We start from the raw sequence: 24,280 nt of genomic DNA, 5'->3' as shown, positions 1-24,280 counted from the left end.
GGCCAGATGCTGGCCGAACGCTGCTCCAGCGCGTTTGAGCTCTTCCCGTTGCGTTGCTCAGAGATACATGGAACCATGTACAGATTGCGAAAGTTTGGTTCGAGAGTGACAACCCACTCGCCCATCATCAAAGCTGAATTTGGGTGAGAATCTTGTCTTTGTCTACGTAGTTCCTGACGTACCAGCTTCACGAAGCTACCCCCCTTCAATACGTAGCTCGGAAGACGAAGAGCCCTCGCAAGCGTCCTCGACGTCGCCGGGTCCCTGCTCGCTTATTCTGCCCCGTCTCATCTCTCCTCCCTCCGGCCTCTCCCAGCCTCCACTCCGGGCCCCGGTTCCTATTCGAAGCCTTACCTACCGGAGCGATTCCACGTGGAACTTACGGGTCCCTCCTCCTTGAGTACTTGGTCATCTGCCTCGTCTTGGCTTGGACTGGTTCCTTATGAGATCAATGGCAGATTTTGAACCTGCTGACGCGCGGAAGTCATTGCGACTTCTGCCCTTTGAACGTCTAATATCTCTATCCACACTGGCCCATTGTATGTCGTGTCCAGGGACGTAGGCATCCATCGCAAGGGCTCCTCATTGGCCCTTCCAAGATCGTTCTGGACGGCGCCCCGGGGATTATCCACCCTCCTCCGGGCTTCACCGACCCGGTATCTCATTCCCGTGCTTTGCTCTGCTGCGCGTCAAACATTCTGTGTTTTCTTCCTTCCGCCAGTATCCTGGTCTCTAGTCCTGTCAACCTCCTCAGCTCGTCGCTGCCCCTGTCAACTCCTGTCCCCGTCTAGTTTGCTGCTGCGTTGCCGTTGCCACACCCCCCCCACCCGTAACTCATCCCGGTGTCGTGGACTCCTCGCACTCCCTTCCCGTAGTCTGCCGCCCCTTGGCGGGTACGGCTTGATGGGACCCATGGAGGAGGGAGATGGGGGGTGTTCCGCCCCGTCTGTGCTCAGACTTGGGAATCTTATTCTGCACATTCCTTGATGGCGGCTTGCATAGTCCTGCGTCACGACGCGGAAGCCGCGGGCGACTGACCGCGTCTTGAGTTGGCTTCGAATCTGCCCTGCTCGTTACGTGAGGCTGTCCTGGGATGCCCCCGTTGAAAGTGGGTGCTCCAGGATTTTGGTACGAACACCCCCTCTCTCTTGTCCAAGGTAGCATGGCTTTTCACAGTGTGTGGCCTGGATATTCTGGGTTTCGATATAAGAGTGAGGGTTCTTCCCTAGCTTAGTGGCGATGCTGTTGGTACAGACAAACAATATTACACATAGACTTACACTTACACCCTGTTCGCAATACTGTCATTCCATCTCCCACAAGGCTTTGATACTCCACACCCGCCTTACTCCTCAGAAGTTTCCTTGGTCTACACCAAGTTAGTATTAATATAATCTACGCAAGGGACTCTCTTCTCTAATACAAGTGCAACTAAGGCTGTAAGTGTAATACGTCGGACTAGTTTTTAAGCTCATCTAACAAACCTTGTAGCCGTGTTAGCCTTGCATTGCTGTGTTCATAGAATCACTAGCTCATGAAGTCGGTTCTACGAGAGATCTAAGAGCACTCTCGCAAGAGTTGGCATCCTCTTACGGCCAGGTGACCGCAGCTCTCTCGAGAGCCGCTGTAAATCCGCAGAGCAAAGACCACGCTTCCTAGTTTGAAGCCCGGGAACAGCCACGACATGTCATCCAAGGCCTCAAAATCATCAGAACCAAGCTCCAAGAAGCAGCACTCCTCAAAATCAAAGTCAAAGTCAAAGAACGATGACTGGGCAGAAATCACCGACCCGGAGGAGCGCAGGCGCATTCAAAATCGACTGGCTCAACGCAAATTCAGTACGTCATTCACCCCCAAACAAAAAGAGACCCCCCGAATAAGGGTTTCCTCGAAAGAAGCCAACACGATAGCCCAACTAACACAAGAAACTACAGGGAAGAAGAACCAAGATAGCAAGGAAAAGGCAGACCGCGACGCAGACAACGAGTCCAACGCTAAGAACACGTACGAAATCGCTCCAGGCTCCTCCGAGCCCGGCGGCGGCGGCGGCGCGGAAGAGGGGACCGAGTCTGGGCTTCCCTGGGGCAGCATCAACATGAACCACGTCATCACACGGGGCCACGAATACGAGAGCCGCCGGGGCAGCGGTCGAGACGACTACGTGAGGGACGACCCGTATTACATGACCAACTATGGCAACAGCTATACGGAGGCGTACCAGCCGGCGGCGCCTGCGAGTTACGGGAGCAGTGGCGGAGAGGATTATTACTATGGTGGTGATTCGCCGTATTATCTGGATTACGACCAGGGCGGGGACGTAAACCAGGGGCATCGTAGACGGTAAGCAATTCTCCCCTACAGACTCACTTCACTCCTGCTGATTACAAGTTTAAGACGCTAGTTGCGGCACTTGGGATAGTCTGGACACAGAGACACAGGCGTTTTGGATTGGGTTGGGCTGATTTGGCAAACAAAAGGTGGGGGAGATGAGGCGCATAAGACATACTTGCTTCGTCCACGGGTTGGATCCTAAACTTTCACCACTCTTCTTTTCTTACTTGTTTTTGTTTTTCCTTGCACCACTCATCCTGTTTTTTTAACTTCGTCTTTATGAAAGGAATGAAAGACGGATGTAATTTTGTGGAGGAATAGATGACTCCTTGGCTTTCTCAGCATGGAGTTCTACGGGGGTCTGGGATCTTATGGTAGACGAAGATACGACAGTAAAGATTCACCAAGACGGGTCCTATATTAATTAATACTCTCACCTTTTGTTTCAAGCATTCAATGGCAAAACCGCTCAGAACTTTCAAGTATCTCGGCAATGAAACAGTAAACGTTGCTAGCTCTGCTTCGCTCTGAAGTCGATATAGGGGCGGGATTGCAGATGCTGCAGGCGCCACTTACACGCAGTTAGCTAAGCTAGGAGAGGAGAAGTCTAAATTGGAGTAGGTGGAGGCGAGGAAGATGTAGAGCGTTGACCGGGTTGTGAGGCACAGCGACAGTGGTGAGCCGGCCTTCACCAGCTTTAGGAACCCCGCTGCAGGCCTGTAGTCGGGATATCGGGATGTTTGTTCCAAGGGGATAGACCCAAGCTGGACATGATGAGTGTACTTTTTCCAAAGCGTTATCCACGCTTGTCAGTATCTAGTTGACATGCTCGACTTGCATCATGTAACATACCGTTAGGCACGTCGTCGTCTGAACACCAAAAACAATATGCATGGCTACATCTAAAAGTCGGTATCTAAAGCTGTGCAGACGAGTGTCTCTCATGATGTACAGCATGCATCAGAGTACCGCCGAGACACGGCAGTTTCTATCTAAAGCCGGGCTGAACAACCTTTGGAATCTCGTGTAAGTCGAAGCGCGTGACGACATGTCTTGGCGTAAGTTATGCATGATCTAGTCGCGAAGTCTCGCGCCAGGCAGCCTTGGCTGATGGTGTGTGTGCCTAAGAGCTTCGTAGGAGGCGTCAAGGCAGGCTACGGGTGTGAGACTGGCAGCAGCAGTGGAGAGAAGTGACTGACGCCAGGAACACGATCGTTTGCATGCGAAAGGGCGGGCGCGCAGGTACCCCTGTGAAAGCTATTTCTATGATGGCAACACGTAATAGCTATACATTATGTCTGAGTATACAGCTGTAGAATAATCTGAAACGTTCAGTTCCAGAGTCTTGGAGCATCGAACTGCCGGTAACTCGGGCATCGGCGGTACGGGAAAAGAGGGTCCGTAGTCTAGATCCTGTCCCGTCACTCCGGATAAGGCAGGTCAAAGCTTCTAGGGACCAAAATCGGTACGTATCCTTAGACTGTTCCATCGAACAAAATCGAGAACCCCACCTTGCAGGGATCTAGCAGTAAGGTCGCCTCTTACCGCCTGGCAGAAACGGATCCCGCCAGGATTTTTTTGATTGTTGCATCTCCACCAGTAGATCCCAGCCCGGCAGAATAAAAAAAAAATCCAGCCACTTCTGTCAGGTTTTGGAGGAACAGCCGCCCGATCCACTGAAACACCACTCGAGAACCCCAAACACCTGGAAACGCAGCGCAATCGGGACAACATGGCGCCAATCAAAGAGGTCGTGGTTGGGAGCGCTGAGGACCTGAAGGCTCAGGCTGAGGGCAAGGGTAAGAATGCAAACCCAAGCCGCTTTGCGCGCCGCCACTCGCCGACCTAATCTGCACCCGGCATAGCTGACCAATTCGTTTCCTCACAGAGAAGAAGATCGAGCGCACACGCAACCAGCGTGAGAAACGTGCGGCCGCCAACGAGGAGAAGGGGCAGACCAAGGCGGCAGCCAAGCGTGAGCGCAAGGCCAACGTCCAGCGTGCCGCAAAAGGGCAGGATCCAGTTCGCCAGCCCGCCGACAAAGCCAAGAAGGCGGCGCGCAAGGACAACAAGGACGAGAAGCGGTTTGACCGCATGTTGAGACGGGCCGATAAGCTCGAGGCTCAGGCCAAGAAGCTCATGGCCGAGGCTGCGGCGGCGCGCGTAAGACACGCGGTCATGGCTGAACAAAGAGAGGTAAGTCCACGGAATGAGATGGCGGCGGGAAACGAGTGACTTATAATGTGCTTCTGTAGAAGAACGCTGCCGAGAAGAAGGAGAACGAAGATCTCAAGATCCACGACGACGAGAACGATTCAGACGCCGATACTTCCTCGGACTCATCATCATCATCTTCTTCCTCCTCAGATTCGGATTCGGATTCCGACTCTGACTCGGAGGCGGAAGAGACCAAGGGCGGCGCAGCTGTCGAACAAGACGAGGATGTCGATATGGAACCCGAGTCACCAAACCCCAGCGCACAACTTCGCGCCGAAAGCGAGGCCAGAGCCATTACCCAGGAACAGGAGATGGAGGTCGACGAGGAGGAGGAGAAGCCCAAGAAGCCCAAGAAGTCAAAGAAGTCAAAGAAGAGCAAGAAGGTTGAGGAGGTTGCCGAGCCCGAGGAGCCAACCCCCGCCAAGAAGGAGAAGAAGGATAAAAAGAAGAGCAAAAAGTCCAAGGCCGTGGAGGAAGCTGAGGAAGAGGTTAAGGAGTCTAAGAAGTCCGACAAGAAGCGCAAGCGCTCAAGGGAGGAGGACGAGGACGAATCCGACGGCGGTGTCGCCATTGCTGAGGAGACACCCAGCAAGAAATCCAAGAAGGACAAGAAGGACAAGAAGAAGCAGAAGAAAGAGACGACCGAGGCGCCTGCTGCTGATAAAGCTGCTGCTGCTGCTGCTGCTGCTGCGCAGTGGGATGTCGGACAGCTGGGAGGAGGTTCGGCCCGCCAGCAGAAGTTCATGCGTCTTCTCGGCGGCGGAAAGGGTGGTGCAGCTGCGGCTCCTCAGGCCTCCGGATCCAAGGGCAAGCGTGACATCAACAAGATCACACAGGAACTCGAGCAGCAGTTCCAGGCTGGTGTGCACATGAAGTACGATGCTGGCGGCCAGCGTCGCGGTCTCGGCGCATAAACTGGTCGGTTTTTCTTTTAAGATAAGGAAGCTGGTGTGGACACGATACGTTGTTGTAGCTGCGTTCATATGGCTTCGTTAATAGCTCTGGCGTTCATGTTCATGAGGCATTAGGGTCAGGACCAAAAAGGGAACCAAGAGAGTCTTTGTCATGTAGAATCAAAAGTGAATTGCTTTTCATCGAGGAGATTGCTATCAACCAGCTGCCTCTGAAAGGAAGAGAGAAATGAAATGAACGGGAAAACTTCAAATACAGTACGCCGGTAATCGGGTGGTTTTTGCTCTCCCATCAACGATAAGAAAGCGACATGTGGCTTGTTTTTGTACAGACTTGTTCCCACCACTGGAATCAAGGTGCTGTCTGGGGTTGTGGGCTGGACCTCCAAGTATCCCAGGAAAACGAACACTTTCCCCCTTTTCCCTCTCTGTCGTCAACGGGAGACTGGGCTAAGTCTTGTCTGACCGCATCGCCCCCTTCCAACCATTGCGGTGTCGCGATTGCTTTTTGAGCTCAAGACCATAAAGGAGGCTTTGCTTGGGAGAATTGAATGTGGATACACCACACTGCTCGTGCAGCACCCCTTATTGTGCGGACTTTGTCTCGCTCACAACCTCATTGACTTTTGTGACTGAGTACGAGCATCGGCCGGGTCAATTTAGAAGCCGAACATGCGGGAGAGGACCTCGAAGACGATACCGCCAAAGACAACGAAGGCGAGAAGAACTATAGAGAGAAGATGGATTAGTTAATGCTTCCAAGCACGGCTAACAACTTTGTTGGAGAGGGGAATTGCAGCTGATCGCAAAGGGATGTGACAAGAGGTCGATGGGAACTACTCACTGAGCCAGATGGGGGAGATGGGCGACTTGGGCGCCTCCTTGGTGCGCTTCTTGATCTGATCCTCGGACTTGCCCATGCGGGACTCGTTGTCCTTGGCGAACTTTGCGTTTGCGCGTCTCTGTTGGGGTGTTTGCGCCTGTGGATCAAGAAGTGTCAGTCAAGTCACGATTGAGCCATGCTTATGTTCCCAATAAGAAGCTAAGACCCGTGAAGAACAAATGGTCCTGAAGTCGGGGTGCGGCGAGGGCTGGACTGGAAATTGCATACCATTGTGGTGATGTGTGAATGTGGATAATTTATGACGGGCGGTACGGCGATGTGGTCTGCTCGATGGGAACTTTTTGGTGGTCTGCTCCCTTATTTTCGTTTATTCGATTTCGAAGTTTGGCTCGTTATATAATACGCTGGTAGAGGATAGTGAGTGGTAAACGTGGTGTTTGGTCGTGTGTGCGAAGGCGAATTGTCGAAACGGTGTCGAGAGAAGAGAAGGGAAGCCGGTTGAAGGGACAGATTGCGCGAGGGAGCTTTCCGGGCTAAGAGCGGTTGAAGCTAATTACCACGAGGGGAGGTGGTAAAGGTGGTTTGCCGTATTACCTACTCCGTACTCACCTGCCTTAGCTTCCTGGTAGGTACCTCTACCCGCTAAGCGCGGACCCCCCGCTGCTCATGTACCATTCGTACCGGGCCTCTCGTACCGGGTCTCTCTCGTACGGGAATTGCACTTCTCCCTTCAGGACCTCCCGGCGGCCACCACCACCTCCACTGAGTCCACTCTAACCTCTGGTCGTTCGGGACATGGTGTCGTCAAAAAGACATACGGGGCCATTGCCTGTTCGGAGCCAGGGATGCCGAATCCCCATGCGCCGCTCAATCAGAAGGGGGACCTTGGAGCCTTTTGGAATGAGGTACCTTGACCCCTGGATGAAGGCATATTGATGATTGCCAACTGTGCCACAGGCAAGAGCGGGATCCGCAATGCCGTAGGGCGGTCGACGCGCTACCGGGTTATGCGGGGGATACGCGCACAGCCACAGATCGGCGCGACGCGGCGCACTTGTTCGAGTCTTCGGAAGAGCTCATTGGAACATGGACGGACCTTACGAGCTACAAATGAGAATTAACTACGATACCTACCTAAGGAGAAACCTGCGACCACACCTCACTAGAGAAGGAAAGCCATTTGCGATTGTCCCCCCCACTGCACGAACCGGGATACCGACGCTGCACGAATTGCAACGGAAGCGACGACCGACCCAACGAGACCGCAGCCGATCATGGCCGCGCGCAGCAGCACCATAATCCTAAGCAGAGCTCTTCGCTCCCAGCGCACAACACAGATGCCCCGCGCAGCATTGCGAATCTACTCAACATCAGTAGATGGCGAGAAGAGGCCGTCCATTGTGGTTCGTGGAACCCCATCCATACCCTTCTGCGACGCTCTTGCTCCCTTTTTTGGTAGAAGCCCGATAAGCTGACACAGAAACCATGACGAATAGGGAAACTTTTATAAAACATTTACCCGGCCCGTCCTCAAAGTCCTCCTGATGGCGACCCTCACATACCAAATCGCCTACTGGACCTGGACGAAGCTTGAACAAGACGAGATCCGCGACGAGAAGAGCCAGGAGATTGAGGGTCTTGAGGCGAGGGTCGCAGAGCTGCAGGCAGGGAAGGGGACGAAGGTCTAAAGACATGGTCGAGGGCCAATGGAAGGGATCAGAAAGCATTAAGAAAGACACACAAGAGTCCGTTGCGGCCACCACACGGACTGAAGAACGTTGAGGTCGACACGAGAAATGGTAATGAACGTCGACATGGGCGAAATACGGAGATACGACATCGCTTGGACGTTCGTCATGAAAAAGACGGGGTTGCTGACGAGTAGTATCTATTGGTGCTATTCTCCGTATTTCCAAGATGGCACCGAACTGCGTGAGCGACTATCAAGAGGCAGTCTCTCTCAGATGACGCTTCGAGGAGTAGATACGTGCTTGGGATCGGTCTGAGCAGTATGCGAAACGTATAATACTGTACTCTATCATTGGAACAGACTCCTGCAAGGCCATTTTGGTGGCGGCCTGAGATTCACGTCTGAACATAGAGGGTGGGAAAGGTCTGCAACGTTTTCCAACCTTCAGATCCTCTAACAGTCCCTTCCGCCACGGATCATACGGCCGTGAACACACATGTGGACATCTTCATCCTCAATCTCAAAGTAGACGTCGTGTCTTAACGCCGATGCCATGCAATTCATCCAGAAAACCCTCATTACACTGTCCCGTCATGCCCGTTACCCATTATACAAAAGTCGGCCGTCAATCTACTAAAAATGAACACCCTCTGCGGAATCGGTGTTGTCGCACTTTCTCATAACACCTAGAGTATGGCTGCGCCGAGTGTACCAAGAATGAGAGCCGAAAGCAGACCCCATGAAACTGATAACAATGAGGATCCCGAGGGATTGTGCACGGCACCTGGGTAGTTGCAGGTCAGGCCATCACCCTGCTCCGCGTAGCTTGAGTTGAAGATGTCGTCATCAGGCGTGGGACAATTGAAGCCCAGCGACGCAGGGCAGCTTTGTACCAAGTCATAGCATAGGTAGGCGCAAGGGAGAATCTCCCGATATGGACCTGGTTCGACCATCTCGTCGATGAGGGGGTTTCTCGAATGCTGATTTACCCTGAGAGGAAACTTCTCTAGCTGATCGATTGGTAGTAGAGTTCCGTTCGGGAAAGTCTGGTTGACATTCCTGACGAGGGAGAAGTTGGTAGGACTCGTGAAATCCTCGCATCGCGGAATCGTCACCGAGCAGAGCCACTTCTTGTACGCAGTCTCGCAGTCGGAGCAGTTTCGCGCGAGGGAGTACTGCTGTACTGCCGGCGCCTCGCAGGCTACCTGAGCAAGCTGTTTCTGGAAGTTGGCGTACATGTCCCTAGCATAGTTGTCATAGAACTGCGCAAGCTGAGTAATGTTCATCTTGTTGGAGTTCGCGGGCACAGCGTATTCCGTCTCGTTGCAAAATTGCAGGTCGGTGACGATCTTACAGTTCTCTCCTAACCACAGAGTCAGTGACTAACAGCACTTTCACCGTGACCATATACATACCATCCTTGGTTTCAAATGGCGTGGCTTCGAATACTTTTCCTCCGCCGCCACTTTGAGCGCCATCTTGACGTTTTCTCGAGGAAGATGAGTTGCTGGTGCGCACTAGGATACCCGAGTAAAGAGCACTCGCGTTGAGTCCATTGAAGAAGAACTGTTGTTTTGGCAGGTTCCCGGCGCCTCTCGTAGTCATGAGAGTGCTGGCGAGGTTGCCAAACTTGCCACCCTTTTTCGCCGCGATTTGAGCGTAGTTCTCCAGTCCGCACATGGAACGTCGAACGCCTTTAGTTGTGGGCTGCTCTCGGTTCTCGACAAACATGATGAATGGGAGCCCTGACCCCATGATCTCTTGAATCAAAGTCTCATTCTGAGAGGTCGTCAAGTTCTGCGTCGTCAGAAGTGCGGCGCTAGAGTCACTGTCGACCCAGAGAAGCTCGGCAGGATTTCCGTCAAAGCTATGGAAGAAATCGTCTGTCGAAGCTGCGACATCAAAGTTCCAGTCTCCCGTAAACTTGTCGGTATCCTTTGAGGGTGCGCCTATTCCAATAAAGACGTCACCCGTCGCATTGACGCTAAAGGTTGCCGCACCTTCTTCGAACGCGATCGCCTTCTGTAGAGTAGAGTTCTGCCCTGGCCCAGGTGTCTGATTGTCCTGAGACGTTGAAACATACATTGTAATTTGTGGCGCGTCCTCCTTCGTGTTGTTAGCCGAACGCTGTGGCTGTATACACGTGGTCGCTGAGATGTATACGGTCCTTCCCTGAGCTTGCCTCCGGCGTAGGCCGCGCTCTTCGTCCTCTGGCTTGACGCCTTCGATGCTAACTAGCTCCGGTGAGATGGACTCATTGCTGCCCTCGCGAGGTTCTACCATGAACGCCTCGTCCGTCCCATCGAAGAAGTTGGCAAAGATTGTGATAGCCTCAAAGACAAAACTCTGCGTCGAGTTCCCCGGTACATTGCGGTTGACTTTGACATTGTTCGTCAGGCCCGTCACACCGGCAGGTGCTCTTCCAATAATGCTGCGATCGAAGGCAGTGAATTCAGGCTCGTACGTTGGCTCGAGACTGCTTCTTTGCTCGAGGGTGTCGTCGAATTGAACATCGTCGAGGATTGGCTCTGTGGCGCCGCTCAATTCCGCGGCGAGGGCGAAGGTGGGCGTAGATAGAAGATAATAGAGGATGATGAGTAGCAGCGACGCAATCAGCGAGGCCGCCAGTCGCGATTGCAGAGGGCTGAGCTGCATTGTGTGAACATGCCCTCCGGGGGCAGATGCCTTTGAATCTATTCTTGCCGAGACGCCGCTCGCTATGGTAAGCTTTCGCCGGCGAGTCGGTCAATCCGGGAGTTGGCGGGAATGTTGGATAGGTAGGCTCAGCGAGCGTCGATATGTCGTTTTCCTAGGACGCAAATTGGCTGTATCCACCAGTTCATTCCATTCAAGTGCGTCTATCGGCGGAGTGAATGTCGTCGTGCAGCCTGTCAAGCGGAAACGAGGCTACCAAACAGGTTAGAGAATCGGAAAAGGCCGTCGACGAGAAACGGGCAAACGAAGGCTGTCAAGGTATGGCGGAGTTGGGCTTTGAGAATTCAGAAAGGGAGGGTAAACAGCCTGTGTCGTTTTACGAGTTTCACATCCCAAACAGTTGAGAGGCGGGCTACAGGCACACGCCCTCCCAAGCCGGCTCTACGTAGTAAACGGCCAACACGCGCTGGAGATCCCGCAGAGTCGATGTAGGAACAGGGGGTTCAACCCGGAAAGTGTGGGGGACCCCTTTCCAGTTTCCACGTCTCGGGATTCTCGGCCAGCCCGCTGGGGCTACCCTCGCCAAAGGTCCCTGAAAACCCCCCCAAGGCTAAGGTACCTACCTACCTACCTTATGGCGGGTTGGTATTTGTGCTCATGGACCAGGCGGCGGCGAACTTGGCAGCCGCCCGCTCACTATCCATTGAATGATTGAATCTGCTGGTTCAGAGTTCGCGCTACACCACATCCTGCGCTGGCGGGCTCGACATCAAGGTCTAGCCAGCTGATTGAACCGCTTTTCTGCAACAAAAGGCGAAAATAGGCCGAGAGTTATGGTATCAGGAACGCTGCAGATTGCTCCAAATATGTCACCTTGCTGCTGCTCCGTTGAGTTGTTCCGGTGATGTGCAGCAATTCCAACCCGGATTCTTGCGTCAATGGGGCAACAAAATGACAACGGGCAGCAGCAATGACATGCCGGCTGGTATGAGAAATGTTCGAATCATCGTTCCTATTACGGCCTCCACAGTTTTTGACTCGACTATACACATGCAAGACGGTCCTTGTACGACGCTGAGCAGCAGCGTTGGTATGCGGTCTATGTCAGGGTCTAGCAACTTTAATGCAAGATGCCCACTCGACGGCTTGTTGCTTTAGTTGCCCATGACAAAAGAAACATGTATCGCATCTCGACTATCTCTTTGTCTCGAAGCCACCACTCTTAATCCCGCACAACGCTTGCGACAGGTTTCCACATTTTCACCAAGGGAACGAACTCAAGACGGTGGCAACGCATGTCGCACGATAGTTTCTTAGCATCGAGTACTGTCTCTAGTCCATTGCAGAAGTCATTGACTCCGTATTCAGTAGCATACAGTAACTTTAGTTGGGTAACAGGAACTGGTTCAACCGTTCGTCGTGGCTCTTGCGTTCCTGGAGCCCCCGACCAAACCTAAACAAGCCATCACCGTTGTCTTATAGTGTGGTAATGCTAGCCTCTGACACTCCATCCCGTCTTCTTTGTGCTCTAGGTCGCTGCATAACGTCCATTTGACTAGCTTTGCGATTACCACTGGGATGAAGCCGGGCCAGCTGTATAACTCTTCCAAGGCGGATCTCTCAAGGCAATCAACCTGTTTGATGAGCTGGCGCTGGGGCGCACTTACTCGGCCTTACCAGCCTGGGCGCGGAGGCCGGAAGCGGTGGAGGCACCGGCGAAGTGCTTGGCGAGCATGGGGGAGAGGAAGGAGTTGAAGATAACCTCAGCACCACTATCGCTAGTTAGCGGAAGCTACCGCTGTTGGGATCGAACGGAACGTACCGGAAGGTGGGCAGAGCGAGCCACAGCAGGAAGACAAACTTGAAGGTGAAGTAGAAGGGGAACCAGTAGACAACGTTGACAAGGCTCTCGGCAACGCTGTAGCATAATCAAGTTAGCTTCGAATGTCTACGACGGACCGGACAGAAACTGACGTGAAGAAGGCAAAGACGACCCAGTACTAGAATCGAGGTTAGCAAGGTTTGTGCGTCGATAACTGCGGGGGAAATTGCAAACATACTGTCAACCACTGGGTATCATCCTGCTTGCTGGCGGTGAACAGGGCGTTCAGGGAGTAGTAACCGGGGATGACGAAGCCGGCAAAGTTGGTCAAGAGCTGACCGCCCAAGTTGAAGATGATCAGGAAGAAGTAGAGGGAAGCAACGCCGATGACGGCGTAGGCCTTGGGAACGTTGGTCGACTTCTCGATGTTGTTCAAGGCGGGGTACTTGGACAGCTATCGCAGACGTCCGAGTTAGCAAGATTGTAACAAACGTCTTGTAGAAGCTGGCGCAGGCTTAGTTACCTCACGGTCGAGCTGGCCGATGTAGTTCTGGACGCGATCCTGGGCAGACATATTGACGGCTGAAAAGGAGCTTGGTTGGGTAGCAAAAGCTGTGCGTTAATGCGCTATGATAAGGGTTAGGACCAGGCCAGGTTGCAGCAAAGGAGACGCAGGAGGACTCGATGCGGGCAGCGGGAACTGACAGTGGTTTGATGAGCGATGTGGATAGGTTGCGAAAGTTCCGCGAGATGCTGTTGACGATGTCAGAATGTAAGGTTCTTGACAAAATTACTGAAAGTATGGGGTTGAGTGACCTTGTGTCTGTGTTGGAATTAGCAGGTGAAAGGGAAAAGGCCGGATGACGACGTAACGTGTGCAGATCTGGCCAGTAGGAATGGTCTGGGTGCCTTTGCGTCGAGCTTCAGTCGGGGCTAATGGGAGTTTAGAGAGGGGCACAAGCACGAGACGAAGTGAGCACGGCGCAGCTTGTTGTAGCTCCCAGTTGCAACCGACTTTGTGTGCCGGGCAACTTTGCCCTGGGATCCATGTCCTTCGTGTTAGCGGGTACTTTATGTGGCCATGGCTCGGATGGTGTCAGATTTCGCAGATTTCGGTCTTGAGTCTTCAGCCAGCGAGTGTGTTTTTGGCGGGCACGGCAGGTTATGGTGGGTATGTACTCTGTACTGGACGGATGCCACCGCACCTCACTTGGCCTACCTTACTTACCCTGGGTGCGGTGAGATAAGATAAGAGCACCCGAGCTCCCTTGCCTTAGCGAAGGTGGGGAAAGACTCGGACCCGGATTACTTTGGCTGTATTTGCTGTTATGGTTTTTGATGTTAAGGCCTGACAACCAAGGCCTGAAACAACCTTGGGAGAGGAGTACCTACGGACGGGATGGAGGTAGGTAAGGTACGGAGTGTTGTTGCTCTTTGAAGCTGAGTGGACAGATCTGACTGTGGCTTCTCCGCGTGTTTGGAACAAAGTAGCGTCTGTACGTACCGACGCCAGAGCCAGAAGTCCAGAAACAGACAAAGTAAGCAGACCCCACATCACAGACTCCTTGGGCGCACTGGCCAATTGGAAAACACAAACACGACCAAGCTGTTACGGGACTGGCTCCTCCAGGTTGTTTGGGAACCATCCAATCCGCTGTCATGGAAGGATGCACCACGCACCGTGATACGCTGCAATGACTGGCCTTTCTCATCACGTGAGTCGCCCAGCCACGCCAATCCGTTGGAACAAGACCTGAGTGGAGGTGCCCAGCCGAGCCTTGGTTGTCAAGTCAACAAAACAGTGGAAAGCCTCCCAAAACATTTCCCACATCCACACTCTGCTTCTGGTCCTGCTCCCCCCCGACCACGTCCTTTAAGATCTCGACCCTCACCACGGCGCACCGCGCTCTTCAAGGCTGCAGGGATTCCGGATAACTCTCACGACCTCGACGCCTCCTCTTTTCTTTCGAGCCCATTTGTCCTTGACCAGCGCACGTTGACTTCTTCATTGTTTGGAAACGGCGTCCTGCATGATCCGTGTGTTTTCATCGCAAAATAACAACATCACACCCTCACCGAGCGGACGGACAACGATCAATGGACCACGGTACGATTCATAGCCTCGTCAAGCTTGCTTCACTGCAACAAGAGCATCTCTATCTGTGTGTTTCTTTGACTGACGGTCTGATGTAAACAGACCACCTCGCCCAGGCCCTCAGGGCGAAGAAGAGACCTCAATCTCGGGCCTCGACTGCTTCTGTTCACAGTATCTCAACCCAGCCTACCATGGAACAACAACAGTTCGCCGACGCGCCCGAACTGTACTCGGCACAATGGGTAAACAACGATCAAAGACAGCAGAGGAGCCTCGCACCCGCGTCACGGATCACACCGGAGGAGATGATGCTCCATGCAGCTGCTACCCAGATGCAGAACGCCCGCGAATACTCGATGCCACCCGGAATGAATGCCTCTATGAGCCAGTCCAGTGCTCACATGGGCCACTCAATGTCTTTCCAGCAACACGCCATGCAAAGGCACCCGTTGCCCTCCGAAAGCTTCGCCAACAACAGCTTCACCGACGACAGCCAAATGATAGATCGTGACGAAGATGGCGACTCTTTGGTTGGAGCCATGGGCATGCAAAAGTCTAGTTCCGCCAGATCCAGTGCTAACAACGAGCTGGAAATGCGTCACCTCTTCAATGCCAACAAGCACCGCGGTCTGCAAGATGTTGCCGGCGAACTGCACGGCAATGAGCGAGGCCCCAACTCCGAACGCACCCGCCAAGTCTTTGCCATGCTCTGGATCAACTCTGTCTGCACTAAAGGAAAGGGATCTGTACCTCGAGGCCGGGTATATGCCAACTACGCGTCCCGCTGTGCCACCGAGAGAATCACGGTCCTTAACCCAGCTAGTTTCGGAAAGCTTGTTCGCGTACTCTTCCCAGGTCTGAAGACAAGGCGACTTGGCGTGAGAGGAGAGTCAAAGTACCACTACGTCAACTTCTGCTTGGTTGACGACCAACCCGACCTCCGCGAACCCGAACCTCACATCCCCGTGGCTATCTCCGAACCTCCCCGTTCTCAAAGCTTCAGCGCGGCACCCGCCAAGGCTCAGCCTGCCGCTGCTGTTCTGCCATCACCTGACGCTGCGAAGCGGCCAGAGAGCCCAGCTCAAGTGACGCATCACACTTCGAGGTCGCATAGCTTCTATAGCCATCCAAATGTGACCAGCGCGGATCATCTGAACTCATCGGCATCGAAGACTTCATTACAATTCTCCTTCCCCTCGGAAGCCGATGAGCTGCTTCTCCAATCTAACGAACCTCTCGCATTGCCTCGGATGGAGCCTTTTCTCCCACATGGAACTGACCCAGATGCCGCCAAGAGCTTGTCTGCCCTATACAGATCGCATTGCACTTCCCTCGTGGAGTGTGTTCGCTACTGCAAGGAAAAGACGTTCTTCCATCTCTATACCTCATTCCAGGGCACGTTGACGATGCCTGTTCAGAAGCTCCTCGGCCACCCTAGCCTCGCCCCCTGGATTGAAGAATGTGACTTTATCCTCTACCAACGCATGTTGAGAATCATCTCTGGGCTCACACTTCAGGTCGTGCCCAAGCCAGTACTGGATACGCTACGCGGCATCTCCGAGCGCCTTGTACCTCACATTCGAGAGGCTTTCCAGGGACAACCGCACCACGTTATCCGAGCCAAGGAGGCACCGGCAACCATCTTTGCAGCTCTTCTGGACCGAGCTCTGCGAGTCAACCTTACTGCTCATGCGGCAGCCAACATGTTGTCGAACCCGGCCAACCGCGATCAGATGTATCTCGACTGGATTACGATGGTGCGTGTGCGCAAGGTGGCGGAGTGTGTCCCCACACGGGGTATGGATGATCTCGTCAACTTGCTTGTCACCGAATTGCGGGATCTTCTTAGCCCCATGAACGTTCCTTGGGAGGTAGAGTGCCTGACGGTCTATGGCGACATCGCCTTGAGAAACGGCCGTCAACCCGGCGCCGAGAGCGCAGGCGACCCCAATGGACAGAATGTCTTGGAGCGTTGGGTTGGCTTCCTCAAGTCTCTTCCGATACGATTCCCTTACGCATCCCATACCGAGATCGTCTATGCCGTGCAAAGAGTGGGCACGGCTGTGATGCGGGATCTTACCATGGCGCAAGGCAAGAGTTTCGGCTCATGGTGGGTGACAAAGTGCTGGATTGACGAGATGACTTGCTTCCTTGCCGAACAAGGTGGTTTTCTTCAAATGAGGACGTCAGGCGCGTCAGCAGCTGTGGCCAACCCTCAATCCGCAGCCCAGGAGGCGAATCGCCAAGGTCCCCGGTTCAGCACCGGCAGCGAGGATTTCAACTTCTCAAGTCTTCCCCAAGCACAGCCAGACAAGGCACCATTCCCACCCTCAACAAGCCAAGGCCAGGTCGACTCTGCGGACATGTCGGCGGGAAACAACCCGGATGACAGCGGGATCGGCATCCGGACGCCGGAGGAAGACTTCCCCATGGATAAATACACCTTCTCGCACTCGGAGGTCAATCAAGCGTTGCTCGCCAACGCCGAGTTGCAACAATGACGAAAGGAGATCGAACTCAAGTCGCGCCTGGCAAACCAGGTGCCATGTATCGATGGCCGCCTGTCAGACGGTCTCTTGTAGAGGCTTGATGCCAGAAGAGGACTGTCGACAACAGTGCGATGACGATGGCACGACTGCACGATTGTATGAGCGCGGAAAAAGTCCAAGCCATTTGGTAGGGACAAGTCATTGGGTTCTGCGCCTGTTCATTTCTAGACGGGGTTTGGGATTTGTTTTTTTGCGGTCGGTGTTTGACGCGCGTGGCGATCGAGGTCGGCATTTGCATTTGGTTCTGGTTCTCGTGGGTTTGCTATACCAATTGTGTCTGGTTCTGGGCAAAGCAACGGTACTTGCATTTATACGCTTATTTAGTGGTAATACGACCCGTACTGGGAGAGCTCTGAGCAGACAATGTGTGGCCCCTTTTCGATCAGATGCAGATGCGTGCAGACTTGGCAGGGTACTTCCAGGTTGCCTTTGCTCACTATCTGATAAGAACTGTTCAAGACCCTGAATGGCTCCAAGTGGTGTTGAGCAAAACTAGGGTGTCATGAGTTGCAGCGGCAACAGAGCAGTGGCACGCAGAGCAGCGTCAAATGCGGCTAATTCACTGGGGGCGTGGGATCCCCGTCTGTCACTTCGTCATCGGCCGGTCCCTGATTCGCCATCCCCGCGCGGTGGCCGGGATTGGACAACTAAAGGTTTTCTCTGCCAGAGGTTTCATAGGCCCTTTGCGAGACTGCATTGTGGAGTGGCTGGCCGGGAGACAGCAGCGACAACGCAGAGGCTTGAAGAGACCAGTATAGCGGACGCACACAGCCCAGTGTCCCCCGTGGGGTTCACAAGTGACTACCAGATGGTCGTTCTGTATCCGTCCCGTACGGAGTAGGTATTATCTAGAGTTTGTTGGAACATTGAAAAGAAGAGCGGGCTTGACGCTGGTGTCCAAACTACCTTCTTCAGAGGGGCTAATCAAGCACCAATGCTGCGTATGACTCAGACAAAGAAATTGTCACGGATAGAGGCTGCCGCGGACAGACTGCCCAATTCAGAGCCCTCACTGGTACAGGTCTTTGCAGAAGCCGGGGCAGGCCAGGGGATCTATCTATCAGCAGCAACAGTACGGATAGGTAGGTAGTAGCAGCGGCAGCGGCGTGGCAGACTGCAGCCATGCATTGGAGTGATTCCCTGGTTCTCATGCTTTTTGACCGAGGAACGGCAGTGAGTGCTAAGGCTTCTAGGTATCCGTAGCAAAGCTGACCAATGTACGTCGGTCATTGTTTGGTGACCTTGCATCAATGCATCTGTAAGGTCTCTGATCTGTAGGTAAGGTAGGTACGAATAGTGTGAGAAGATTCGGGCCCGCCTCCGATGTTCCGGAAACGCAAAAATTTGGACGCTGCAACTTGCACAAGCGTCGCCGATTTCGTCGCTCCACCACATCCCACTTTCGTCCCATCTCATTGCCTTGGTTTAATCCACCGCAACATAAACCACCTTGAACATAGCAATTCCACCGCGTTCGAGCCGTGGACTCTCTCTTCCCACTCTGTAAAACTCCCCTGCACCAGTCATACCACTTTCTCTGTGTAGCTTTGCGTCTTTTGGTGTGACGCATCTCACATAAGACACTCAGTTTGAGAGGGTTGACCTCCCAATCTAATTGTCGCCATTCTTTATTATTATTATTTTTTTCCCTCTCTCCCATTCCCGCATCGCTCATAGTGCCCCTCCTTCTTGGCCCGCCTTGCGCAGACTCTCACTCATACCCGAAAACCAACCACTCTAGGCTCTGCGCGTAGCCATTGATACATCATGAGCAGTCAAACGATAGGCAACACCTCCAGCAATGGATGGGTGGTGCAGAAATTCGGCGGAACCAGTGTTGGAAAGTTTCCAGACAAGGTTTGTCACTCACTACTGAGAAAGTCGCGATTGCTGCATGAGGCTAATCCAGTATACTCATACGACAGATTGCCACGGATATTGTGCGGTAGGGGAGAGACAATTCTCAGGTGAGATTGAAACTTGACTGACATGTGCATGTTTTAGTGCAAGCCTTTCTCACAACAAAGTCGTCGTCGTCTGCTCAGCAAGAAGCACGGGCAAGAAGATCGAGGGCACCACCAGCCGGTGAGTCACTCAAGAAACGCACCCAGCCTTCATTCTCAACTGACCCCTCGCCAAAGGCTGCTCGGCGTCTTTAACAGGCTCAAGGGCATCGCAGCACCCACGACGCCAGAAGAGACACAGAATGAGCTCATGAACGAGGCCAAGGGTCTGATTGAGGACATTTGCAAGGACCACGTATCGGCAGTCAAGACTTTCCTCCGCAACCCAGAATTACAGGCCTCCTTGGAACAGGAGATCCGCGATGAGTGCCAGGAGCTGGTCGAGTACATCGTAGCGGCAAGGAGGTTTAACCTCGAGGTCAATTCAAGGTCAAAGGATCGATGCATCAGTTTTGGTGAGAAACTCAGCTGCAGGTTCATGGCCGCATTGCTGAAGGACTTGGTATGGAATGGACATGGCTTTCCAGTGTCTTGAAAATGCCGCTAATCCAACTCGCAGGGTGTCGCCGCGGAATATGTGGATCTCAGTGACGCGTTCCACTATGATGCCACGGCTCGTCTGAGCCAGGGCTTCTATCAGGAGGCCGCCGCGGTACTACGGAAGAAGATCACGGCTTGCGAAGAGCGAGTACCCGTAGTTACTGGCTTCTTTGGCAACGTCCCCGGAAGTCTGATTGATGGTGACATTGGCCGGGGCTACACGGATCTCTGCGCGGCGCTATGCTCAGTCGGCCTCAAGGCGGATGAGCTCCAGGTGTGGAAGGAGGTTGACGGAATCTTCACGGCAGACCCGACAAAGGTTCCCACGGCCCGCCTGCTACACTCCATCACACCGTCCGAGGCGGCCGAGTTGACGTTCTACGGCTCCGAGGTCATCCACCACCTGACCATGGACCAGGTCATCCACGCCTCGCCTCCTATTCCCATCCGCATCAAGAACGTTAAGAACCCAAGAGGAGTCGGCACCATCGTTGTGCCCGACCCCGTCCTCACGGCCGGCCATCAGATCTCAAGGTCAGCACCCGCAGACCCGACCTTGGTCCAGAAGCCAAAGAGGCCCACGGCTGTCACGATCAAGGATAAGATCTCCGTCATCAACGTGCACTCCAACAAGCGCTCTATCTCCCACGGCTTCTTCGCAAAGGTCTTTTCCATCCTCGACAGCAACCAGATCTCTGTCGATCTAATCTCCACGAGTGAGGTCCACGTGTCCATGGCCATCCACGCCGGAAACTCAGAGGGCGGCAGCTTCGATAAGGCGCGACTTGAGCTGGAGGAATGTGGCGACGTCAGCGTGCTCCATGATATGGCTATTCTGAGTCTGGTAGGTGCGGAAATGAAGAACATGATTGGAATTGCCGGTCGCATGTTCTCCACGCTAGGCGAGCACAATGTCAACTTGGAAATGATCTCACAGGGTAAGTCGTTCTCAATGGTTTATGCGAGGAGCTGTTTGCTAACTTTTGTGACGCAGGTGCCAGCGAGATCAACATCTCCTGCGTCATTGACGCTCGGGATGCTACTCGTGCCATGAACATCCTGCACACAAATCTATTCACCTTCCTTGACTAGGATGTTCGCCTCGGATGCCCCGCGCGCTTCAACTGCGCGCGGTGGAAGCGAGCTCTACTTTTTTCGGATTGAAGTATATAAGTTTTACATGGGTTGGGTCATCTAAAACGGAGCATGAACATGCATTATTGGACCAGAAAAGAAGAAAGAATGAAGAGAATGGCCTGGAAAGACAAGATTCCCTTGATTTATTTAGAGGTATATATCAAATGCACATGATTAGGTCAACTTGAGTATCATGACTCGTATATGTCTGGGGGTCGGGAAGGCTACCTGCTTCTGAGACCGAGATTTGATGATTCTCAATACCACTTCTTGAACTCATAGACTTGAGAATCACCGAGCCGTAGCCAATATTGCAATATCCAGCACTGAAGGTGGCGGTCCAACCACCCTAGTAACCAGATGAACGTAAATATTTACCCGTCAGGCCGACGTCGGCGAAGTGGGATACAGCGTTTGACAGCTACCTGTCGCGCACATGGCTCCGCCCCGCCACCTCTTAGCCCCCTGCCATCTATGATAAGATAAGCAGCCCTGGAAGAATCCACACGTCAACCTTATCCTAGAAGGGCTCATTGCTTCTTTGCGACGATCTTCTCCTGTCTACATAACCGCATCCAACCTTGAATCCCAGGCGCGCTACTTATCGACACTTGGTCTACCGCATATCAATCTTACCATCGTACCTCGAAAGTAACCCTCTCCCCCACCCATAGAACCGTCGACCCAAGAACACCCCGAAAAAGACCGCCCAAAATGCCGAAAGCAGAAGTTGGCTCGACGAAGCACCTGAACAACAAGCTCAAGAGCAAAGGCCTCCAGCGGCTGCGCTGGTACTGCCAGGTGTGCGAGAAACAATGCCGCGACGAGAACGGCTTCAAGATGCACACGCAGTCCGAGTCGCACGTGCGGCAGATGATCGTCGTCGGCGAGGACCCCAAGAAGTTCCTCAACGAGTACAGCAACCAGTTCCTCCGCGACTTCACCCAGCTGCTGCGGACGGGGCACGGCGAGAAGCAGGTGCAGATGAACCACTTTTACCAGGAGTATATTGCCAACAAGGAGCACGTGCACATGAACGCGACGAAGTGGCCCAGCTTGACCGAGTTTGCGAAGCACCTGGGCCGCGAGGGCATCTGTCGCGTCGAGGAGAACGAGAAGGGAATACACATTGCGTGGATCGATAACTCGCCAGATGCGCTCAAGAGGCAGGAGGCCTTGAGGAGGAAGGAGGCGCAGGATCGGGGCAACGAGGAGGTTGAGCAGATGATGATTCGGGAGCAGATCAAGAGGGCGCAGAAGGCGGCCGAGGCGAGGGGCGAGAAGCCTGATGACGAAGAAGAGCGGGAGAGGGGGCTGCAGAGGACAGAAGGAGAAAAAGTGTCATTGTCATTTGGTGCCAAGCCCGCGGTAGCGAAGAAGGAGCCCAGCCCGACGGGAGCGCAGTCCAAGCCAGCCGAACCCGAGGCCTCGCCTACGGCGACGAATTTGGCCCCTACAGAGGTGTCGAAGAAGACGGAGGATAAGCCTGCCGAGAAGCCGTCCCTCGGAGGCGGTCTATCGCTCAAGATGACGGCGAAGCCCCAGACCAAAAATGTGTTTGCTCAGGCCAAGAAGAACGCGCTAGCGGGCGGCGCGAAGAAGTCTGCCTTTGAACAGCCGAAAAAGATGAGCGAGGCGGAAAGGATCATGAAGGAAGACATGGAGAGGCAAAAGGGGAAACGATCAAGAGAAGGGGGATCCGGTTTCGGCGGGTTTGCATTCAAGAAGCAAAAGACGGATCAGCGGTGATCCCAACTTTAGGTCAGGGGATTGATCCTGTCTCGCGTCGACAGGCGTTTTGGTTTACAGTAGGGGGGGGGGGGGGGCATCACACTATAACAAAAAGGAGGTTCAACGACTTGCATGGGCGAAACTTGGGTTGCACTTTTAGATACCATTTTGAGAATTGTTTCATCTGAATAGAGTCTTCCCTGACTCCGTACCGACCTTCTTTGACTCCCCGTAAACGCCTTATATGTAAAGAGAAACACATGGTTCGATAGCTCGTAGCCGATCTCAAGCATCAACCTCCGTCTCCGTTCCGTCGCGCCTGTAACCTAGTCAGTCAAAAGTGTACCCAATGCCCAGCCATCCTTTACGTTTTCGTGTTCCACACGGAGAAAAAAAAAGACAGAAATATCCAAAGAGAGGGGCGTTACTGACGGAATATAGTGTATCCTGTACTCCTCCTCAAGCGAATTGCGAATCTCGTCAGGCAGCTGACCCGAGACCTTGATCGCATAGACGCCCCTCACGTAGTTATCTAAGCGCTGCCACTTGGCCACCCACGACCGCTTCGGGTTCGAGAGCGTGATGAGGCCCTCAAAGACCTGGGACGTGCAGCTCTCGATCTGGTCCTGGGAGCCGGCCATGTGGAGGAAATCTTCGCAGTTGGGGCAGCCTTCGTCGCGGAAACGCTGGTTTCAAGAAGGTCAGTTATCGGTTTCCACCCAGTCGCTCTTTTTCCCCATTGTTGCCGAAGGATAGGCCAGAACGTACGGAATAGGTCATGACGATTGAGCAGACCATGCAGGCGCGGAGGTAGCGCTGCTGACCGGGCGCGACGAAGTTATCGGCCGACATTTTTTGCGAGGTTTTGTCTTTTGCGATCGGTGGTGTTGTCTTCGGTGTTCGGGAAAGAGCGGATGGGTGAGGAGTGTGTTGAGAAAGTGAGGGTGAAAGTCACAAGAGCTTGACCTTTATCGATGGTGTTTCTTGGGAAGAGATGGCTGAAGTGCTTCTGGCAGCTGGAAGTCAAATGTGGGGCTCCCGTATGAAAGTCATGGTTCTGTTGGTCGTAAAGAGCCTTAGGCGGTATATGCACATATCAAGGCACATGGATAGTGATTGATTTTGGCGCAGACCCACCCCCAGAGCTTCTTCGATCCTGTGCTCGAATCACATTACATGCTAAGACTCACTCCCATCTTATTGAAATTCTCTTCTGCCGGCTCTCACGTATCTCTTCAAATCTCCAAGATTTATAGAACCCGTCACCAGTGCGAAAAACATCAAGAAAGAGCATCTTTTTTGAATCTGGTAGAGGGTGGGAAAGCCAACATGACGACGGAAAACTCATCAGCCGGCGAAGCACCCGCCAGCACGCCGCGCGCAATGGGCCAGAAATCCCATGAGCTTCTCACATGCACCATCAAGACCCCGGCCTTTTCTTACGCCCAGTTGGAACTTATCTCCGAGTCTCCGACAACATCACAAGAGGCACTCGAGCTGGACAACCTTCAAGTACGCTCGTATTGCAATGCCGCCCTCAGCCAATTCCTGGGCGCAACAGGTTCCGCCATTCCCATCGATATACTCAAAGTCGAGGGAGCGCAATGCTGGTTGCGCGTGCCCCGACAGGACCTTAGCCCCGTTACCGCCGCGATCACGGCGTGGGCAGGCATCTCGGACCAAGGCAGCCGGCAAGTTCTCCGAGTGAAGCAGTGCTCTGACTACTTGGGCGCCATTGTCGGTACCGATGGCCAGGAAAAGCTTTGGTCGTCATGAACCTACGTCTTCGTAGAG

The 24,280-nt window shown here is 53.5% G+C and overlaps 12 protein-coding genes across 12 annotated transcripts; 7 read left to right on the top strand and 5 right to left on the bottom strand.

Annotated features, from left to right (window-relative positions):
* Window positions 1–1,684: 1,684 nt before the first annotated feature.
* Window positions 1,685–2,344, top strand: BDP55DRAFT_562875 (uncharacterized protein; the record flags this gene model as incomplete). Its single annotated transcript, XM_060570189.1, has 2 exons — window positions 1,685–1,838; window positions 1,935–2,344. 2 exons carry the CDS (start codon window positions 1,685–1,687, stop codon window positions 2,342–2,344), a joined length of 564 nt encoding a protein of 187 aa, XP_060424238.1.
* A 1,719-nt stretch (window positions 2,345–4,063) lies between these two features.
* Window positions 4,064–5,462, top strand: BDP55DRAFT_733271 (small acidic protein family-domain-containing protein; the record flags this gene model as incomplete). Its single annotated transcript, XM_060580062.1, has 3 exons — window positions 4,064–4,130; window positions 4,220–4,527; window positions 4,587–5,462. 3 exons carry the CDS (start codon window positions 4,064–4,066, stop codon window positions 5,460–5,462), a joined length of 1,251 nt encoding a protein of 416 aa, XP_060424237.1.
* Window positions 5,463–6,118: 656 nt separating this feature from the next.
* On the bottom strand, window positions 6,119–6,573 carry BDP55DRAFT_697658 (uncharacterized protein; the record flags this gene model as incomplete). Its single annotated transcript, XM_060577703.1, has 3 exons — window positions 6,119–6,186; window positions 6,304–6,439; window positions 6,571–6,573. The coding sequence occupies 3 exons, from the start codon at window positions 6,571–6,573 to the stop codon at window positions 6,119–6,121; spliced, it is 207 nt and encodes a 68-aa protein (XP_060424236.1).
* A 1,004-nt stretch (window positions 6,574–7,577) lies between these two features.
* Window positions 7,578–7,991, top strand: BDP55DRAFT_562839 (uncharacterized protein; the record flags this gene model as incomplete). The annotated part of the gene is made up of 2 exons (XM_060570186.1): window positions 7,578–7,706; window positions 7,800–7,991. The coding sequence occupies 2 exons, from the start codon at window positions 7,578–7,580 to the stop codon at window positions 7,989–7,991; spliced, it is 321 nt and encodes a 106-aa protein (XP_060424235.1).
* A 688-nt stretch (window positions 7,992–8,679) lies between these two features.
* On the bottom strand, window positions 8,680–10,648 carry BDP55DRAFT_562901 (calcium influx-promoting protein ehs1; the record flags this gene model as incomplete). Its single annotated transcript, XM_060570190.1, has 2 exons — window positions 8,680–9,356; window positions 9,409–10,648. The coding sequence occupies 2 exons, from the start codon at window positions 10,646–10,648 to the stop codon at window positions 8,680–8,682; spliced, it is 1,917 nt and encodes a 638-aa protein (XP_060424234.1).
* Window positions 10,649–11,933: 1,285 nt separating this feature from the next.
* Window positions 11,934–13,298, bottom strand: BDP55DRAFT_679607 (HVA22 family TB2/DP1 protein). Its single transcript, XM_060576070.1, has 5 exons — window positions 12,994–13,298; window positions 12,709–12,924; window positions 12,623–12,648; window positions 12,471–12,566; window positions 11,934–12,420 (listed from the first exon to the last, which is right to left on the bottom strand). The coding sequence occupies exons 1-5, from the start codon at window positions 13,042–13,044 to the stop codon at window positions 12,312–12,314; spliced, it is 498 nt and encodes a 165-aa protein (XP_060424233.1). The 5' UTR covers window positions 13,045–13,298; the 3' UTR covers window positions 11,934–12,311.
* An 866-nt stretch (window positions 13,299–14,164) lies between these two features.
* BDP55DRAFT_697654 (RFX DNA-binding domain-containing protein) lies at window positions 14,165–17,066 on the top strand (the record flags this gene model as incomplete). Its single annotated transcript, XM_060577702.1, has 3 exons — window positions 14,165–14,185; window positions 14,772–14,807; window positions 14,829–17,066. The coding sequence occupies 3 exons, from the start codon at window positions 14,165–14,167 to the stop codon at window positions 17,064–17,066; spliced, it is 2,295 nt and encodes a 764-aa protein (XP_060424232.1).
* A 710-nt stretch (window positions 17,067–17,776) lies between these two features.
* BDP55DRAFT_679601 (uncharacterized protein) lies at window positions 17,777–18,413 on the bottom strand. Its single transcript, XM_060576069.1, has one exon. The coding sequence runs from the start codon at window positions 18,263–18,265 to the stop codon at window positions 18,035–18,037; it is 231 nt and encodes a 76-aa protein (XP_060424231.1). The 5' UTR covers window positions 18,266–18,413; the 3' UTR covers window positions 17,777–18,034.
* A 312-nt stretch (window positions 18,414–18,725) lies between these two features.
* Window positions 18,726–20,913, top strand: BDP55DRAFT_356762 (aspartate kinase). Its single transcript, XM_060567017.1, has 6 exons — window positions 18,726–18,971; window positions 19,040–19,059; window positions 19,119–19,199; window positions 19,256–19,580; window positions 19,638–20,556; window positions 20,613–20,913. Exons 1-6 carry the CDS (start codon window positions 18,882–18,884, stop codon window positions 20,708–20,710), a joined length of 1,533 nt encoding a protein of 510 aa, XP_060424230.1. The 5' UTR covers window positions 18,726–18,881; the 3' UTR covers window positions 20,711–20,913.
* Window positions 20,914–21,280: 367 nt separating this feature from the next.
* BDP55DRAFT_679598 (domain of Kin17 curved DNA-binding protein-domain-containing protein) lies at window positions 21,281–22,570 on the top strand. The gene has a single exon (XM_060576068.1). The coding sequence runs from the start codon at window positions 21,470–21,472 to the stop codon at window positions 22,502–22,504; it is 1,035 nt and encodes a 344-aa protein (XP_060424229.1). The 5' UTR covers window positions 21,281–21,469; the 3' UTR covers window positions 22,505–22,570.
* Window positions 22,571–22,618: 48 nt separating this feature from the next.
* On the bottom strand, window positions 22,619–23,490 carry BDP55DRAFT_679596 (transcription elongation factor spt-4). Its single transcript, XM_060576067.1, has 3 exons — window positions 23,255–23,490; window positions 22,919–23,172; window positions 22,619–22,805 (listed from the first exon to the last, which is right to left on the bottom strand). The coding sequence occupies exons 1-3, from the start codon at window positions 23,336–23,338 to the stop codon at window positions 22,772–22,774; spliced, it is 372 nt and encodes a 123-aa protein (XP_060424228.1). The 5' UTR covers window positions 23,339–23,490; the 3' UTR covers window positions 22,619–22,771.
* Window positions 23,491–23,815: 325 nt separating this feature from the next.
* Window positions 23,816–24,262, top strand: BDP55DRAFT_733262 (uncharacterized protein; the record flags this gene model as incomplete). Its single annotated transcript, XM_060580061.1, has 1 exon — window positions 23,816–24,262. One exon carries the CDS (start codon window positions 23,816–23,818, stop codon window positions 24,260–24,262), a length of 447 nt encoding a protein of 148 aa, XP_060424227.1.
* Between the last annotated feature and the right edge of the window lie 18 nt (window positions 24,263–24,280).

Source organism: Colletotrichum godetiae, assembly GCF_030913485.1.
Source record: "Colletotrichum godetiae strain CBS 193.32 chromosome Unknown BDP55scaffold_60, whole genome shotgun sequence".
Taxonomy (NCBI): domain Eukaryota; kingdom Fungi; phylum Ascomycota; class Sordariomycetes; order Glomerellales; family Glomerellaceae; genus Colletotrichum; species Colletotrichum godetiae.
This window is presented reverse-complemented; position numbering and strand designations above follow the sequence as displayed.